Genomic DNA, 20,494 nt, shown 5'->3' with positions numbered 1-20,494 from the left:
TAAGGTATACTTGATGACCTTACTAATTAAACTACCTGATTATTGAGGCCACACAGTTTGATCCTGTCCTATCAATTTTAACGTAAAAGTTTGGTCCAGTATGCATTTAACACAACATACTATACATACATACTTTTAACTCTACATTTTCTTCCTCTAAAGCTCTACACATTTGGTTTTCTAAAATGAAATACATAAAATCAAAAAAATATACAGTCAAGGTACTCACATACGTACCATTCTGTAGTTGTATCTGACATTGTTGTACTTGAGCAGTCAAGAACTCCACCTGTTGCTATGTGGAACAGAATATTATACCACACACTATAAATGTACCACCAAATTTTGTGAACGATTCAAGGATAACACAACACATTGAACATATTATACGTACAACAATGTATGCAGCATTATGGGCACACAACTTACCAAGGCTGCAGAGTGGTCTTGTTCAAATTGAGCTGCTAACTTCTCTTGGTGTTTTAATTTGGATTTGTATCTGTAAAGAAACAAACAAACAATACAATATAAAATGTTGGCACACACACCCACGCACGCACGCACGCACTCACACACGCACACACTACATGATAGAAATACTATACACACAAAACACACTACGTACAATTAACATATGAAAAACTTTGACACATTTACTGTACATTTAATTTTTTCGAATCAAAAATTAAGGAAAATAACACCATCTTTCAAACAATGCATCATAACTTCCGCATAACTCCGTTTACGGAGATGGGGTTCCATTTATCAGAATCCTTGGTATATTGTGCATCAGGTGATATGCAAGATTTTGTATAGCAACCAATGGAAAAGAGAGGAGAGAGCCTTGTACGGCAAATTTACGCATCCAGGTATGAAACTATAGTGTGAAACACCTTGCTTTTTTGTATGTTTTGTGATATACGTATCTTTGTAGAACAGCCAGTTAAGCCATTAGTTCGGGTGGATACTTATCAGTACAATTCAACTCATCAAATGAGACCAAAGTTTAGCAAATTTGGGTAAGGGAAACCCAGCACACTTTTAAGGTTTGCGTACTGAGGTAACGAATTCCTCCTATAGAAATTTGTATGGAGCGCACATTGTGGTGGAGTCAACTGTTAATAACTGCCACTATGAAAGTGTAATAATAACATTTCGGATGCCATTGTGTAGAGAAATTCAAGGGCTTTGTTTTTATGCATGGTTTGCCATGCAAATTATGGATTTTAATGAGCACACTTTTGCCTTATTTGCATATAACGCAAATACATGTATTTCCATAGAGCAAGAAACAATAGCTGTTGACAAGATTTTTTAACTGATCAGTGGGACCAATGCAAGCTACAGCTATAAAAAGGACATGAAGTAGTTTTTAGGCTGTTTTAATGCATACTTCATAAGAATTGAAGCTAAAATTTAGTGCTTTGTAAAATTTTCCACATGTGACAATTTCCAATAGCCTTTTTTGATATGATACAGCACATACGTACATAGCACTAACTTTTTAATATTTCCCACAGCTTGTTCTCTGGTGGCTTTATCCTTCTCCTGACAAGATTGCAACTGACTTTCCAACTGTCTCACATGAGACAACAAATGATTCTTGTCACTTTCAGCCCCCTCCAATTTCTGTAGCAATGTTTCAAACTGTCCAATTAAACTCCTCCTGTTGTTCTCACTCACATCAAGTTGCGAATTCAAAGAATTAACCTCACGATATAACTTCTTATTGGCTTCACCTCGGTCCTTTAGTTCTGAATTAAGACTCATCACTTCATCCACAATAGATGACCTATCTGTTGTTAGTTCATTGTGGAGTTCATGACATTGTTGTTCTAATTTCTTGGCTTCTTCCTTTAGTTCAAGATAACTGTCTTTCATCTGATGATATTTATTATTGAGAATTGCCTTCTCTTCATTAGCCTCTTGTAGTGAGATGTCCATGTGTCTTACTTGTTTTGCTAGTTTTTCTTTAGTAGATTCATTAGATGATGCTAGTCTTTGCAAAGTGTCACAACGTTCTGCTAACTTGTCTTGATCCTGTTCACTTTGATACAATTGATCTTGTAAATCTGAAATCTGTAATGATCAGAAATAAACAGTGTGCACTAACATATATTACCAGGTTTAATATAATATTATAAAATAAAGCACATGATAGTCATGGTTATTATATATCTAATCCAAAACAGCCAAGCTGTAAAAAAATAGTGCAGCCCTGAGAAAGGCTATGGTGAAAAAAGATGTGAAATCCAAGGTGGCGGCCAAGAAATGGCTGTGATGGTAGGTTAATGGTAAAAATTTTAATAACGACAATTCAGGTGAATTTTGTGCCAAGACCAAGCGGCACCAAATTCACCTGAATTGTCATTACCATTAACCTACCATCACAGCCATTACTTGGCCGCCATATTGGATTTCACATCTTTTTTCACCATAGCCTTTCTCAGGGCTGCACTCTTTTTTTACAGCTTGGCTGTTTTGGATTAGATTTCACTTCTTTTTGTATTTGTATACCCCAAAGCCGGCCAAAGGCCAGCTTTAGGGCTTTTTAACCTATATATCATTTTTTTCTGTACTACAGGAAGAAGAAAAGATGAAGCAGGGTGATTTCTTTGTAGCTGACCTCTCTGCAAGGTGATCTTTCTAGCTGATCTCTCTACCGGATGACTTGTTTGTAGCTGAACTCTCTACAGGGTGATTTGTTTCTAGCTGAACTCTCTACAAGGTAACTTCTTCTAGCTGATCTTTCTACAGGGTGATTTGTTTGTAGCTGAATTCTCTACAGGGCGATTTGTTTGCAGCTAAACTGCTGAACTCTCTACAATGTAACTTCTTCTAGCTGAACTCTCTACGGGTGACTTTTTTCTAGCTGATCTCTCTACAGGGTGACTTGTTTCTAGCTGAACTCTCTACAGGGTGATTTGCTTGTAGCTGAACTCTCTATATAGTAGTTTCTTTGTAGCTGAACTCTCTACAATGTAACTTCTTCTAGCTGAACTCTCTACAGGATGACTTGTTTCTAGCTGATCTCTGTACAGGGTGACTTGTTCCTAGCTGAACTCTCTACAGGTGATTTGTTTGCAGCTGAACTCTCTTACATGGGGTTTTTTTTGTGGCTGAACTCTCTACAAAGTGACTTCTTCTAGCTGATCTATCTACAGGATGACTTGTTTCTAACTGAACTCTCCACAGTGTGATCTGTTCATAGCGGAACTTTCTACAGGGTCATTTGTTTGTAGCTGAATTCTCTACAGGGCAATTTGTTTGCAGCTGAACTCTCTACATGGTAGTTTCTTTGTAGCTGAACTCTCTACAATGTAACTTCTTCTAGATGAACTCTCTACAGGGTGACTTGTTTCTAGCTGAACTCTCTACAGGATGATTTGTTTTTAGCTGAACTCTCTACAAGGTAACTTCTTCTAGCTGATCTCTCTACAGGATGACTTGTTTCTAACTGAACTCTCTACAGTGTGATCTGTTCATAGCGGAACTTTCTACTGGGTGATTTGTTTGCAGCTAAACTCTTTGCATGATTGTTTCTTTGTAACTGAACTCTCTACAAGGTAACTTCTTCTAGCTGATCTCTCTACAGGATGACTTGTTTCTAACTGAACTCTCTACAGTGTGATCTGTTCATAGCGGAACTTTCTACTGGGTGATTTGTTTGCAGCTAAACTCTCTGCATCATTGTTTCTTTGTAACTGAACTCTCTACAAGGTAACTTCTTCTAGCTGATCTCTCTACAGGGCAATTTGTTTGTAGCTGAATTCTCTACAGGGTGATTTATTTGAGCTGAACTCTCTACATGATGGCTTCTTTGTAGCTGAACTCCCTATTAGGTACCTTCTTCTAGCTGATCTGACTACAGGGTGACTTGTTTGTAGCTGAATTCCGTACAGAATAATTTGCAATGTAATATAATTGAGTAAATTATACATGCAGCTGAATGCTTTGTTAGGGTGACTGTTCTATTAGAGTATCTCGATCTCGCATTTGCTGCACGTAGTTGCCTTTCGAATCATAACTCAGTGATTTGTAATCCGATTCTTCTGTACTACAGCAAGGACTTTCTATGATGATTATTCCAGCTACATACTGATTTTCAGCTCGTTGCTCTAAGCGGTTTGCCTGGTAGACATGAAAACTAATAGTTTTTTTATTCATAAAAATCAATCGCGTAATTTTGACACAGGTTGGGTTTTGTGTCATATCTCCATGGTCTTTATCCCGATTCCTTTCAAACCACAAAAAGGCACTCTTACGATGGTTGCTCCATCTACATATCAATTTTCAACTGATTCCTCCAAGGGGTTTACCCTGTAGGCGTGACAGACCTTTGACCTTATTTTACACAAATAATCGGTCATAACTCCGTGAATGTTCATCGGATTCTTACCAAAGTTGGTACGGAGATCTGCCTTAATGAGCCCTTTAAGTGTGCCAAATTTCAGCCCAATTCGAGCAAGCATTCGTGTTTTATTGCGGATTTTGCGAAGCATGCGAAATGAAGATGAAGAAGAAAAAAACGAAGAAATTAAAACGAAATTATGTTCGCTCGTATCTCGGAAATGGCTGGAGCGATTTTCTTCAAATTTGGTATGTAGACTCCCCTAACTGGGCGGCACCTAGCAAATTTGGTTCCAATCGGATAAGGGATCATAGAGCTACATAGGTGTGACAATTGCATTTTCTTTCTTCTTGTTAATATACTCATGGTGTGGCGCGCCGACTTCTTGGGCCGCACGACACTACCGTGTGTCTTGATATATATATATATATATATATGTATGTTTATAAACTTATGGTTATTGCAAACCATACGATTAAATGTGAATTTGGACAAATCATGTACGTTTTGATGAGGTACTCTAGAATATGCGACCATCTCCCAACTTGTTAACACAGGCATGCATGTGTATTGAGAAAATAAAAATTCGTAAAATTATGCATGCTACAAAGAAAAAATATGCAAGTTTTTATCAGGCCATTACTCGGAGAAGGAAGACTCAAATCAAATTAAAACTATACACCATCTTATTCGCCTGTTCATGGAGAGCTCAACAATTTTTGCTTCGTTTCTGTAGCCCTAATGGTATACATGTCACGTGCATTTGTTTATAATGCGGTAAACATAAACCAGATCATCGTCATTTCTTCAACTAAACCGCCCATATGTGTAAGTGACTACAGGGCTAACACTATACCTTGGCTGATTTGCTAATCCATGGTAAACTTTTTAAGCCAAATTGCAACTTTGTAGGCTAATGCAAACGGAAGGTATGAGCGCCTGTAATTTATTTTCAGTATAGTTGATGTACAAATTGATTATCTTTATATTCCTACTGTCTAGTGCTATAATTCCAAAATTACTCACCACAGAAGGCTGAAACTTTGGTGATACATTCTTTGGACACTGCAGATATTGGTGAAAAAAAAATGGAAGTTTTGCAAACAAGTTGGGCTCTTTTTCAGAGACAGTCACATATTTTATTCACATATGCATGCTGGTTAACTAAGTGATTATAGTGTGTACATTTTAAGCTGAGCCCAGAGACAACTATAACAGTTGGTCACTGGACATTTGCCTTCCAAATAGCTTCTGCGCCTGACCATAACTCAGTTTGCTCAGACATAATGTCCTAGCTATCAAAAGAAAAGGGATGGAGCCTAAGGAATACAGTGGGTAAGTAGAATTCTAGGAAAACGGGAACAGGACGGAAACGGAAAGCGGGAACGGCCAACGGAAAATGCCTGATGAAGGTTATCATGTCAATATATAGGTTAGACTTTACAGCATGATGCTTCTTTGTAACACTGTTGGACCCTCCATACTGTTCTGCTAAAACGATCAAAACTCTCTAATAGAGCAGTCACCGTCCATTAAAATGCTCTAATAGAGCAGTCACAGAATGTTTTGCAAACTATGTATCTCACCAGGGGCCTTTTAATACTGAAAGCTTGTGAATCAATGTACTATTAATAGCTGGCAACCCTCAGCCTCTTCATTGGAGTCACCTCAGCCTGACACATACTGTAGCTACCACATAACTAACTTTTATCTTGACAAGGTTGCAGCCATACACCTTCTCACATCTTTATGTAAACGCTGTCAATTAATTAGAGTACTTTGTAAACCTCTTCATTCTTAATTGTTGAATCCTTTGTATGGTTTCAAGAAGTATGCTTATTTCAGTTTTTTTAATAGTGTTGATGATATAGCTAGTGTGTGCCATATGAGACCAGCCATGCACGAAGACTCGTCTTGGAGCTAACAGCATACTTTATCATCCATAATTCCTTATCGGGAAGCTGCATGTAAGTGCATAGCCTATATAGACGCTGTCTATATAATTATAATACTTCACAAACTTCTTCATGCATGTTTCAGTGGTATTATTGTTATTATTATTATTAACACTTTACAGTGACCAGCACTGAAGGTCTACAACAACATGTGATGCATCCTTAGGATTACCTAACCTAATTTCAAGGACTTAGACTTAATGACTTATACAGTAGCTGGAAAGGTGTAACAGAAAAGGGGCCAAAGTAAGGAAAAAAATCCCTCCAACCCCAGGATTCGAACTGTAGGTCACCCAATGTCTAGTCTGTTGAATCCTTTTAAATGTTTATAGTTTTAAAGGAACAGTTAACAGTCAGTGTTGATGACTTAGCTAGCCTACATACCTAATCTTTGCCAGCTACAGTTGCTCCATCATTCACAGGTTTAAAGGTCCGCATAGTTTACAAAACATTCTTGACTGTTGATCTATTAGAATATTTTAATGCACGGTGACTGCTCTATTAGAGAGTTTTGATCGCTTTAGCGGAACAGTGCGAAAGGGTCCAACAATGTTACAAAGAAACATCATGCTGTAAAATCTATTGACATGATAACCTTCATCAGGCATTTTCCGTTGGTCGTTTCCGTTCCCGCTTTCCGTTCCCATTTTCCTAGAATTCTACTTACCCGAATACAGCTTATGTTTGGTTTATGGCTTGTACTACTCATCATAACTACCACTGGTTGCTAGGAGACACTACATTCTTACAACCCAAGAGGGGTTGGCCATCAATTTACTAGGCTTACTCCCATTCAAGTAGCTATGTTACAGTAGCTCACAACAACAACAATGAATGATGTGAACAGTAGATACTAGAATTTAATAACCATGTACAATCTAACTCTTAGTTGCCCACTCTCCTGCACATGGCAGGGCACAATGTATTATTTGTCTCTGGCTGAGCCCTAAAAAAACATTTAACAATTCATGGATGGAATTAGAGAAGCTCCTCAAGTTTAGTTCAGTTAATAGTACCATAGATTATCTAAACACTTTTATGATTGAACCGGATGCCCTCCAAAGCTTCATTACCATGGACACTAACATGATAAATCAGTTGCATAAGTATTGTTACCCTTGTAGCAGCTGCTGTTTATGTAGTTACAGTTTAGCTATACCAAAGTATAGAGTCCTGTGCTACCCTAACCATCAATAAATTATCGGCACAACAATAGTAAAGCTTTGAATCTTCGGTAACACTTCCAAATGAAGCTTCGGAGAGCGTATTTGTACATTTGTTATAACCCTACACATTATCCTTGTCTATACTGCATACCTCTTGCAATAGTTCATCCTTGCTGTGTAGAGTATGATCAAGTCTACGTGAGGTTCTCTCTAATTCACTAAGAGCCTACAAAATAAATAAATACAAATAACACTGTATGCTTACTGAGCAGTTTATTATAAAGTGTTGTGCAGTGTTGGAAAAACTAAAGCAACTCCTGTAGCGTGTAAAAGAATAATTAGTATAAAAGCATGAATTGCTCAGTAGGTGTACAGTATGCTTTGCAAATCTTACTGAGTTTTTTTCATGATCAATTCTGTCCAGTGTTCTCTCGATTCTTCCAAGCTTGCGAGACAAATGACGATTCTCTCCAACACTATCATTCAGCAATTCTCTCTCTTCAGACAATTCCCTACAAGAAATTATAGTGTAGTGTATACATTCACAAAGCATGTACATATGTGTATGTGTACTGTGTAGTTGTGTACATATATACTGCATGAATCACTTGCAAGTTTATGTGTATACAACATACCTTGATAAATGTCTGATATCCCTGCCTGGGTGATGATGATCCCTCAGTCTGGAACTGGTTCTTGTGTTAGTCACTGGCAGCTCCTAACATCATAACAACACCATCATCAACACTGCAATAGTATCAGTGGCCCTACATACCTCATCCCTGATGACAGTAGCAGCCGAACTAGACCCTATAAAAAGTATTGTGCACTATATAGCTACTACAACAAAACGTGTGAGAGTGACCTTGTCTCAGTGATGTATTTAGTGCATCTAGTAATCTTGAATTGGTAATATCTGACCTAAAATAATGTGATTGTTAACATCAAACCATTGCACATGTATATGTACAAAGCATACTATACATACTTCCATATGTACACTGTACGCATGCATACTCATCATATGTACATTTGATGGTTGTACATCTACACTAGTGATGGGCGATTATCAAATTTTCACTCACGATTATTGTGAACCCAAAACATTGCGATTATCACGATTATTGTCAGCTCTCATGTTCTTTTTATTGGCAAAAGTAGTATACAATTACAAAAATGGTTAATAGAGTTAAACAGTACTAGCAGTACACAATACAGTATCACACAATACAGTAGTACAAGTAAACAGTGGTACAAGCAAACGATCATAGTGTGTGAAAAGATACAAAGTAAGTTAACTCAAGTTTTTAGACAGAAACACTAGTTTGTTTACGTTTTCTGGAAGTAAACTATTTCTTAAATTATTATTTATGTGACCAGCACTACTAAAGACTCTTTCAGAAGGTACACTTGTACCACAAATGCAAAGATACCTTTTTGCCAAATTGGCCAGGTTTGGGAATCTGGTATTTTCATCTCTCCACCACACAAGGGGATCAGTATCAGGTTTAAGTACTGGATGATCCAGGTAAGATGTTATTTCTTTGTTTATTTTCTGTAGGGGAGTTAAGGGTGTGGCATGTTTTGGATTGTTTTCTTCTGTGATGTGTTGAAGTACAGCTGCAAGACCTTTCAATCATTTAGTGGGACATATTACTTGTATATCAGAAGTACTGGAGTCAGTGGGGCTTTCACTGGCTTCATTCACATTGACTGTTTGATAATATTGTAAACAATGATCAATGATTTGTTGTTTTGTTCCTTCTATATCAGACAGGTGCTGCTCTTTAAACCTGGGATCAAGGAATGAAGCCAAATCTAATATTTCACATACCTCAGGATCAGAATATCTTCTTTTCAAATCTGAACTGATAAATTCTTTTAATTCTTTAGCTAGGCTAGTGTCACTTTCTATCTCAGCTAGTTTTTTCTGAATATGCTTCAAAACTGGGTTGACCGCTGATGCAGTGACATGCTTTTCCCCAGCAAGAGCATCTGTTAAATATGACAACGGCTTGAGGACATCATTGACAGTTTCTAAAACAGTTAATTCAGTATCAGTTGGCATTCTGTGCCAATTTTTCCTGTCTTCAGCTAGCACGGCACTTAATGCTTGCTGCTGTTCAAGTATCCTTGAAATCATGAGGTAGGTTGAGCCCCAGCGTGTTATGACATCACCCAAGAGTTTGTGCTCAGGTAGTCCGAGGACTTGTTGCTTTTCTCGTAAATCCCTAGCTTTCTTCCAACTACGGTGAAAGAGTTCCACCAAAGAATGACATCGGCCAATGGCACGTTGAACTTGAGTGTTTCGTAAGCCTTTGTTAATTGCCAGGTCTAGATTATGACCAAAACAGCTAATACGAAGCAGTAAAGTACTGAATGCTACTATCATGTTGGACCCATTGTCTGTTGTGATTGCAACCAGGTTACTTGTACTCAACTTTCAATTCTCAAATATGTCCAGTACAGCATCAGCAATGTTCTGGCCTGTGTGATCTTCATACATAGTAGTAGTATCTAGGCAATAAGATTTTAATTCCCAATTAGATGTGATGAAGTGTACAGTGAGTGTTAGGTAAGGATGACAGCTACCACTAGTCCACAGGTCTGTGGTGGCTGCAAAGAAAGTAGATTCCTTTAGTGAAACTGTCACAATGTTGTCTTTCACATGGGAGTACAAGCGAGGAATTTCGTGGTCAGTAAAATGTCTCCTACTAGGAATTTGGTACCTTGGGTATAATTTCAGCAGTAAATGTTTAAAACCAGATTTCTCCACTGTGCTTATGGGCATTGAGTCCTTGGCAATAAAATAAGTGATGGCACGATTTAACTCCTTAGCTTGAGCACTATCTGCTGTGTACTTCGTTGATCGTGCAATTAATTCTGTTAGAGTTAACTGCAAAGACTGCGAGTCATTTCCATCACTACTTTTATCTTTGGACTTGTTTGAAGACGGTTCTATATCTGCATACAATTGTGGGTGGTGCTCGCAAAGATATTTGAAGTGTTACTTCCTTTGGCTTGTACAGATCTACCACATTCGCGACAAACTGGTTTATCTTTATCTCTCTCGATAACTGCCCCATCTTCCGTAGCCACCAAACCAAAATGCTGCCATACAGGGCTTTTAGTACTCCTCTTCTTCACAAGGTACAAGCCAAACCGACTCTCTGCCATTTTTGTTCACACACGTAACATTGCGTAATTGTGATAATCGCCTTGTACGATAATCGCTTAGAGTTAAAATTAAGCGGTTTGATTATCGCTTTGTCCAAATACTGCGGTTTAATCGTCAAACCGGTTAATCGCCCAACACTAATCTATACACATAGTACTAGTACAATCACACACTCCCTCACCTCTCTCTGGCCAACCTTTCTCTCTCTAATTCATTAGACAACCTTTGTTGCTCAAATGGTCCCTACACAACAGTGCAATAGACCAGGATAGTAAATAGGTACATGTGTTAGGGCTGTAACAAATGCAAATAATTTATACACTCCCCAAAGCTTCTTTATTAGTGTTACTGAGGTCTCAAAGCTTAAAGTTGTGTCAATAACTATAGATGGCTATTAGGAGTACAGGCCCCTACAATTTGGTATAGTACCAGGTTTAAACTGAATGTATAACTACACCAATAATCACAAGTACACGAAAAAATTTGGAATTTTCAACTAGAGTAGGGACGACAGTACATTGATAAAAAGTACTGAAACAAGTGCATAAGGGTAGTGAACAATACTAAAATACAGTTAAATAATAAGACGTGTTATATCCCTACTGTGCATTTCCATTATGGCATCTTAAGCACAGTAGGGATATAACACGTCTTATTATTTAACTGTATTTTAGTATTGTTCACTATCCCTATGCACTTGTTTCAGTACTTTTTATCAATGTACTGTCGTCCCTACTCTAGTTGAAAATTCCAAATTTTTTCGTGTACTTGTTTGTTAACTTTTTTATAAATAATTTTATTATAGCTGGTGACCCCACGCATACCGCATCTGAAAAGGCACCGCGTGCCCCAGCTATCGTGTGAAAAGTGAAGTTACCATTACACTTCGTTGTCAGCTATGTTCAACCCGTTACACAGCATTTTAATCAAGAACTTGTTGAAAGCATTTCGGGTCAATCTGAAAGCTTGTTTGGGTTTAGTTATACCTCACCAATACTGCCTCATTGTTGTAAGGGAAAATTGAGGCTGATGTTTGGGTGATATTATTTTGTGGGCCACGCCTACTCCTTTGTGGTCCCTACTATACAGTTACTATTGTACTGTATGATAAGCCCTACTCTACCTTTTACACATTCGTTAGCTATAACTTTGTTAACAATGATGCTACCAAATAAGCTATGCTTTCTTTGTACCTGTCATAGGTTAGCTATGCAGTACACATTGATCAGGAATATGGTGGAACACAATAAGTAATTGTTGCACTTAAGGACGATGCTGCTGGAGCGACTGACAACTGACAAGGAATTGTGACAAAACATAATATGCAGGGTTTCTATGAGATTATGCACTTAATACATTATTATTCATGCATTGAATTAGAAGTTTTGTATATGCATTTTACACTTAATAGTGTTAACAGCTTTAGATAGTTATTTGACTATTCCAATCATGTATGTATATGGTTTTGCTGACTTGTGTAGACAATAGTAAGCACATGCAAGGATACATAAAGAAGTGTTAATACTGTAATAGCGAAGAATGTGTTAGTCGCAAAGAAATGCGTTTAGAAACGCAAGCAGTTAAACCTAGCTGCTAAACAACAAACACACTAATACTAAACAAGATGTCTTACGCGTGTATCTTGTCGACGACGTACGATAGGTCCTGTATAAACCAAACGTCAAATCACAAACGTATTCTAAAAGTTTGGTGCGATAACACATGTATTCACAATGATTATGGAAGCCCTATTGATATGGAAGCCCTACCGATGAGCAATGGCCACGATAAAGAAGGATCAAAGGAAAATCAGTAAGCAATAGCGTATACATTGTAGGATATTTAAAATACTAAAAGTTTCATCTCCATGAAATTCGAAGCATTTCCGCCAAAGAAGTAAGGCTGTAGCTGTAGCCAATTTTCCGCTATGCTTGACTGAACGCATCAGGCAGGCAGGCAGGCAGGCAGGCAGGCAGGCAGGCAGGCAGGCAGGCAGGCAGGCAGGCAGGCAGGCAGGCAGGCAGGCAGGCAGGCAGGCAGGCAGGCAGGCAGGCAGGCAGGCAGGCAGGCAGGCAGGCAGGCAGGCAGGCAGGCAGGCAGGCAGGCAGGCAGGCAGGCAGGCAGGCAGGCAGGCAGGCAGGCAGGCAGGCAGGCAGGCAGGCAGGCAGGCAGGCAGGCAGGCAGGCAGGCAGGCAGGCAGGCAGGCAGGCAGGCAGGCAGGCAGGCAGGCAGGCAGGCAGGCAGGCAGGCAGGCAGGCAGGCAGGCAGGCAGGCAGGCAGGCAGGCAGGCAGGCAGGCAGTGAGGCAATAGAAAATTCGCGAAAATAATTTTTTTTTTTAAATTTCGTAGCACCTAATCGAAAATGCTTCTGGTCGTTCTGAAGGCATGTTTGGGTTTGGTTATACCTGACCATTACTGTCAAGTGTCCGTGAAGGGTTTGCAAAGATGATTTTGGCTTGATTTATCTTCGTAGACCACGCCCACATCTTCGTCGTCCCTACCATACAGTACGATAGTACTGTATAGTAGGGACCACAAAGGAGTAGACGTGGTCCAAGACAAAACATCACCCAAAAACCAGGGGTGTATCCATTCACTGGACTGGACTACTGGACTGGATTACTGGACTGGACTACTGGATTGGATTACTGGACTGGACTACTGGATTGGATTACTGGACTGGACTACTGGACTGGATTACTGGACTGGACTACTGGACTGGATTACTGGACTGGACTACTGGACTGGACTACTGGATTGGATTACTGGACTGGACTACTGGACTGGATTACTGGACTGGACTACTGGACTGGATTACTGGACTGGACTACTGAACTGGATTACTGGACTTAAGTTGTTTTTTTTTGTTTGTTTGTTTGTTTTCTTACATTTTATCACCGTGCAAACTTAACTAAAAAAGTATCTTAGAAATTGACACAATTCACCACGAGACATAAAACTTGTACATTGATCACAAAAAACTGCACTAAAACCTAAGTGCAGTTCGTTATCAAAAATAATTTGCCTACTGCTAGCAATTTTTCAAGCACTGTTAACACCGTTAATGCATGTCCATTTTCTCTAGGTTTCTTTTGTAAAATAGCACACCATATATACATTTTACACCATGTAATTACATTATGTAACATAGAAATCACTGCCCATTCACTCTAGCTTTGCCAGCTCTTTGGTTTATAATGTTTGTAAATAGCAACGAGTATGCAGTGTTACATTTAAGCTTCCCAATACACTTTCAAACAGGAAGGTAAGGTTACACATATTAGGAAACAAAAAAAATACAGTGAGTGTAACAAGAGTTCAAATCAAAATTATACCATTAAATAGACCACCAAAACTATAACATCTTTAAACAAGCATCTTACAGACCTTCAGTATGGTGCACTTGTGCTGTAAAGCCTTAATAAATACATTTAAAAAAAGGTTACGGGTTACCCATTAAATAATTTTGTAGGCGCTTTGCTTATAGGTCTGTTTTAACCGTTTTGTACGGAAGAACACACTAAAATAACATGGTATATTAACGTACTAGAAATACCAAAAGCGGCGATACACTCAACAAGGGATGCGCTTGTACAGAAATGCAGGCACTAAACAGCGAAACTGTTGAGTTGCTATTCATCAAAAACCAGGTTTCATGGGAAGCCAGACCATGATATTCAACATTAATAAGCTATTACTTAGTGATTTCTAGGTCGTCACGAACGAATTAGGACAGTACCTTGTACAGGCTTACACCTTTTGTACTTGTCCTTCCCGGTCTGTGGTAAATTGATAATAATAATAATAATAATAATAATTGAGTTGTTATCCGATTGTAACAGCACTGTAGTGCACTCGCGGTATTTCCGTAGCAGAACTAATTGCCATTATCCTTGAAAGATACGATAATTAACCAGCTTCTAGTCAGTTTTCCCACAAAGTCTCCACGACAGGACCTAGATAATATAACCACCCATTGACACTGCCATAAAAAACTAGTGCTAATTGGCTTGACAGCTACTATTTTTGATGAATAATAACCACATTAAGCAGTAGCGCTAAACGCTGATTCAACCACATTGCAGGACTTAATTTTACGCTTGACTACCTTCCGCAGTAAATTATTAACACTCACTTTGTACGATTCCACCGCTATTATCACGTGGCTATACAATGCTTTAAAGTTAACAACCTTTTCACTAACACCTGCTCGAGTTTCGTGCCAATATTGCACCAACCATTATCGTGCATCGAAAAATAATAACCTATTATTAAGCGCCTAACCAGTAACCTTAATATAAGACAAGACATGGAGATCCTTAGCCCCATGCGTGGTATGTAATCACTTTTAGTGGTTGAAAAAAAGGTGTCTGTGGTCGAAAAAATATGTTTGAGCAAATTTTATGTGAGTCCAGTAGTCCAGTCCAGTGAATGGATACACCCTAAAAACCAGCCTTAGTTTTCCCAGACGACGATGAGACAGTATTGGTTAGAATGGTGTCTAATCACTGGACTGGACCACTGGACTGGAATACTGGAATGGACAACTGGACTCACATTTATATTGGTTTTACACATTTTTAAGGGTGGGTTACTGTACAATTTTAATTGAACCCATTTGGCTTATCACAGTAGGATTAAAGTATCATAGTATCATATATTCACCAGTCAATGCTGAAATGTTGTCACAAGTCACCCAAATGTACAGTAACCCCACCCTTAAAAATGTGTAAAACCAAAAAAAAAGTCCAATAGTCCATTCCAGTATTCCAGTCCAGTGATTACACACTACCATTGGTTAGGCAAATGAAGCCCGAACAAGCCTTCAGACCGACCTGAAATGCTTTCAACAAGTTACTATGCAATTTTATAAAATTTAACTTTAAGGAAACTGACTGACAGACAGACTGACTGATGTTATGAAATTTTATAAAATTTAACTTTAAGGAAACTGACTGACTGATGCTATGCAATTTTATAAAATTTAATTTTAAAGAAACTAACTGAATGACTGATACCATCAGACAAGCGCAACTTGATAATGGTTAAGGCTATGTATGGGCTTGATTTTTTCACTGTTCAGGGTCGCTTCAGCCTGAGAGGTGCCGATACCATAGTATGTACAATTCGTTCTTCATGAACATACCAGTGTCCTCCTTTGTGTTCCATTCATCTTTGCTGACAGTCAATTTGGCGGTAGCACGTGATGGCTTCCTTTCATAATGGAGATCGTCGGTATTTTTCATAGTGGTTACTTTGATTACAGAGTTGCTTTATGAACAGTTATTGATTTTATTAGTAACACTTTACAGTGACCAGCACTGAAGGTCTGACAGCAACATGTGCTACAGCCTTAGGATTACCTAACCTAATTTCAAGGACTTAGACTTATTGACTTGACTTGGTGACTTGACTTAATGACTGAAATGTACTGCTGTGTAACGGGTTGAATGCAGCTGATAACGAAGCATAATGGATACTTCACTTTTCAGATGACAGTTGATAGCTGGGGTGCACTTTCCTTTGATGCGGTATGTGTGGGTTCACCAGTCATAATAATTATTTAACAAATACACACACCAACACATGCACACAGAGAGAGAGAGAGAGAGACACACACACACACACACACACACACACACACACACACACACACACACACACACACACACACACACACACACACACAAGCAAAGCTTATGGCAACCATACGAAACACAGCTATTACACCCAGCAAACCAGCACCAGAATGCCTGTGTACCACTCAGATGCTTGAGTCTTGTGCAGGCGAATCCTGGGCTAGTAACCTACAAGAGGACTGCCCAGATCTCATGGAGAAAGGTCGCAGATCTCAAAGTTCCACAACAACCCCAACACCACTCAATATGAGACAGGGACAGTTGGCATTCGCTTCCGTAGTAAACACCAGGTACCCATTGATGTTATAGCAGGGTGGGCTGATTCCTCAAATGACACCAGGCTACCAGGTCCCCAAAATATACAGCCGGGTAGACTGGAGCAATGTGAGTAAAGTTTCTTGTTCACGGAACAACAACAACAAATTGGCATAACAAAAAGCATCAAATCTGGAACCTTTCAATTACCAGGCCAATTCTCTAGTCACTTGGCTAGCTATGCTGCTTCCACACATACACGCATGCACACACGCACGCACGCACGCATGCACACGCACGCACGCATGCACACGCACACACATAAATCAATCAACCACTCAAGCATGCACAAACATACACACATATACAATTAAATAAACACGCATACACACATGAGTACCTGGGCTGAGCCATTACTGACAAAACGTACAGCATTCCCATCACGATGTGAGACCCTGCATAGTAAAAAAGACACCTAACACACTTAAATCATATATGAAGCAGAGAAGGAGCTTTGACTATAATAGAATATGATCATTATAAATGTACAACAAGTTGTAAATGCCAAGCGATGCAACACAAGCATTCTCCACTGGTGTAGTCTGTCACATGAGATCTAAGGCTCAAGTAAAACTATTCACAAAATGGTAAGGTTACTACAAAGGGAGAGGATAGTCAGAGAGATTGGACAAACACCATGTATACATTTGGATAATTAGTATTTTGATACAGTAATCAAAATAATTGATATGCACTCTGCATGTAGTTTTGCTCTATATAGCTAAGCTATCCCCACAAAGTGGACAGCAAGGTTATGGAATGTGGAAATTATTGTTATGCTAGACATCCACTCATGAATACAGTGTAATTAAAGTAAGTCTCCTACACTTTACCACAAACACACCTCCACATTATCCCTATGAATAAACTAAATTTATCCTTATAGTATAGAGTATTCGTGCGTAGCTCCAATGAAGATGGCTGCTACTAATAGTGGATTCAACTATAGTTTGTTACTGGCACTAGTTTCCTTTAGTTTATTATTGTTGGGAATTGTTCTAGCAAATGGCTGGTATTTTCAGTCATCACTGGTTGAATTGAGAGCACAAATGATGGTACAAAAACAAGACATAGTGGAGCAGAGAATAAAGATTGAGGTACAGGGAGAGACTATACAGCAACTTAAAGAATCTGTCAAAGAACAAAACAAAGTGTTTACTCAACTACAAATTAACCAGCTCTTACTAAAAGTAAGCTACACCTTTGTACGATAACCATACGTATGTGATTGGATCTGTGGAAATCTGGTATAATAGCACAGACCTAAATTTACAGTATAAGCCACTTATTAAAATAGGTTGCATTTTTCATAAACAAATCATAAACTTTTTAAATGATCTTTTTCTATGTGAAGAAAAGTCTCAAGATAAAAACTCAGATATCATCTTATTTGCCTGCTCAAGAAGAGTTCGAAATCTTTGTTTCACTGCAGTAGACCAACAGATCTATACGTGAGTTATGGGCATTTGTTTGTGTCACATCGAAGCGATCATGCGTACACAATCAATCTTTCTTCACGTATTTCGTCTGTATGTAGTGAAGAAAGGTGATACAAAGAAAACCTACCCAACAATTCCCCTATTCATGGTGAACACAATGGCGTAACTTGCAACTCTGCATTTGTAAGTTACAACCGTTTTTGTAAGTGCCTATAATTTATACTTACTGTACAAATTGATCATTCTGTTGTTGCTACTATACTTTCTAGGGCTGTAACTCCAAAAGTTATTAGCATACAAGGCTTAAACTTCACCAGAGCATACATTATGATTATGATTATGATTAAAGTACTTGGTAAAGGCAGAGCCTGTATACCAGAAGGCCTTATAAAGGCCTAAGATGTTTATATTAACTTCACTAAGTATGTTTGAAAAGTAGGAGAAAGAAGAAAAAATCCATGACTGGGCCTGGGCAGCCTCAAACCTGCAGCCATCCAATTAACGTTACATTAGGCTATGTAGAATATAAATATTTTTGAAAATGCACCATTATGCTGGGTTTTCGCAGATCCGGTCACATATTGTTATCTATAGAACAACGATCAGTCTACTAATGGAGCCTTAGTTACAAACAACACTGTTCAACACGGCATAAATAAAAGGTCCACTGACAAAACACTGGAGCTTCTTAGAGGGAGAGATGGTCGAGATGGACGAGACGGGTTTCGTGGTCCCAAAGGAATGATTGGACTTTCAGGACCTAAGGGAGAGGCAGGAAGTGCTTGTCAAGATGGAATGGTGTGTGTGAATGGGACTGCTGGACCTCCTGGACCCAAGGGAGAAATAGGAGCACCTGGTCCAAATGGAAATAATGGACTACTAGGCCCGCAAGGTCCACAAGGAGCACCAGGGAGAGATGGTTTTAATGGGGAACAAGGAGTTAAAGGTGAAAAAGGATTTCCCGGACCCAAAGGAGAGACTGGGTTTCTTGGTCCAGTAGGTTCACCAGGTCCACCTGGTATGAATGGAACAAAAGGATTTAGAGGCCGAGGAGGACCACGTGGACTTCCAGGACATCCTGGACTTGATGGCCAAAATGGTACAACAGGTACACCAGGTGTACCAGGTAAAGATGGTGAAGCAGGTGCACCAGGTCGAGATGGTGAAGCAGGTGCACCAGGTCGAGATGGTCAACCAGGTGCACCAGGTCGAGATGGTCAAGCAGGTGCACCAGGTCGAGATGGTGCAGCAGGTGTACCAGGTCGAGAAGGTGCAGCAGGTGACCGAGGTGTGCCAGGACGACAAGGTATTACGGGATCACCTGGATCACCAGGACTTAATGGATTCAAGGGAGAGAAGGGAGAGAAGGGAACAATGGGTTTAAGAGGCTTCATAGGACCATTCGGTCCACCAGGACCAAGTGGACCACAAGGACCTCATGGATCCAAGGGAGAATGCAAGAGTGGAATAGTGTATGTGTGTTGGGGTTGTACCACTTGTCCAAATACTGGAACAGAACTGGTATACACCGGCAGAACAGGAGGAGCACGTTATAATCAAGGAGGTGGCAGTAATCCACAATGTCTACCACTAGACCCAAACTACTACAAGACAGTCAGTGGAGCACAGAATGCAGCCTATATGTATGGAGCTGAGTATGAAGGGACAAATGGATTAGTGAGAGGCACACAGGACACAGATGTTCCCTGTACAGTTTGTTACGTTCCTACAAGAAATACAGTCTACATGATACCAGCAAAGTATATCTGCCCAAAAGGGTGGACCAGAGAATACTTCGGTTACCTAATGAGTCAACATAATACTCATCGTCGATCACAGTTCACTTGTATTGAACAAAGCCTCAAGTCAGTTAATAGTTCAAGCCAAGACCACAATGGTGTCCTGTTCTATCCAGTGGAAGGAGTTTGTGGATCACTACCATGTCCTCCTTATGAGCAGACCAAAGAGCTGTCGTGTGCTGTTTGCACTAGGTAGACTGAGTAGTAACAGTTAGTGTGTGATTTTTCTAACAGAAATGCATATTAATTTGTAAACACATATTAATTTATACAATGTACGTAGTATTGGTTTTACAAATTTTATACATACACTAGTTTTAAACATTTATTATAACTTCTGAATCAGTCAAAGTACGTAGCAGACTACAATGCCTTCATGCAGAGTGTACACTACTGGAGATTTTGTCCATGAAAATCCAATGATCAACCTCTGAAAGGTAAAGTTTTCATTGGGTGGCACCAATGAAATAGCATTTTAATGGGCAAATTACTGAAAAACCAATAAAAAGAAAATTCTGTGAAAAGCAGTTTCACAGTTTTCAGTGGTCATTTTTCATTGGGTTTTCACTAAATTATCCTATGAAAAGGCTATAAAAATAAAATTTCATTGGGGCCACCCAATGAAAACTTTACTTTTCACAGGTTGCACAT

At 39.2% G+C, this 20,494-nt stretch overlaps 2 protein-coding genes across 2 annotated transcripts in view; one reads left to right on the top strand and one right to left on the bottom strand.

Moving 5' to 3' along the window:
• Positions 1-20,494, bottom strand: part of LOC136240618 (centrosomal protein of 128 kDa-like) — a 30,082-nt gene that overhangs the window by 8,510 nt on the left and 1,078 nt on the right. The window contains exons 3-13 of the mRNA XM_066031629.1: positions 16,946-17,000; positions 10,832-10,893; positions 8,338-8,393; positions 8,248-8,282; positions 8,108-8,190; positions 7,867-7,984; positions 7,624-7,698; positions 1,502-2,079; positions 430-499; positions 238-295; positions 134-180 (exon numbers count right to left, since the gene is read on the bottom strand). Coding sequence (XP_065887701.1) covers positions 134-180; positions 238-295; positions 430-499; positions 1,502-2,079; positions 7,624-7,698; positions 7,867-7,984; positions 8,108-8,190; positions 8,248-8,282; positions 8,338-8,393; positions 10,832-10,893; positions 16,946-17,000 — 1,237 coding nt within the window. The remainder of the gene's footprint in view (positions 1-133; positions 181-237; positions 296-429; positions 500-1,501; positions 2,080-7,623; positions 7,699-7,866; positions 7,985-8,107; positions 8,191-8,247; positions 8,283-8,337; positions 8,394-10,831; positions 10,894-16,945; positions 17,001-20,494) is intronic.
• LOC136241208 (short-chain collagen C4-like) lies at positions 17,523-20,039 on the top strand. The gene is made up of 2 exons (XM_066032394.1): positions 17,523-17,795; positions 18,639-20,039. Exons 1-2 carry the CDS (start codon positions 17,523-17,525, stop codon positions 20,037-20,039), a joined length of 1,674 nt encoding a protein of 557 aa, XP_065888466.1.

This window comes from Dysidea avara, chromosome 12 (assembly GCF_963678975.1).
Source record: "Dysidea avara chromosome 12, odDysAvar1.4, whole genome shotgun sequence".
Lineage (NCBI taxonomy): Eukaryota > Metazoa > Porifera > Demospongiae > Dictyoceratida > Dysideidae > Dysidea > Dysidea avara.
Note: the sequence above shows the minus strand (reverse complement) of the source record. Positions and strands in the feature narration are given on the sequence as shown.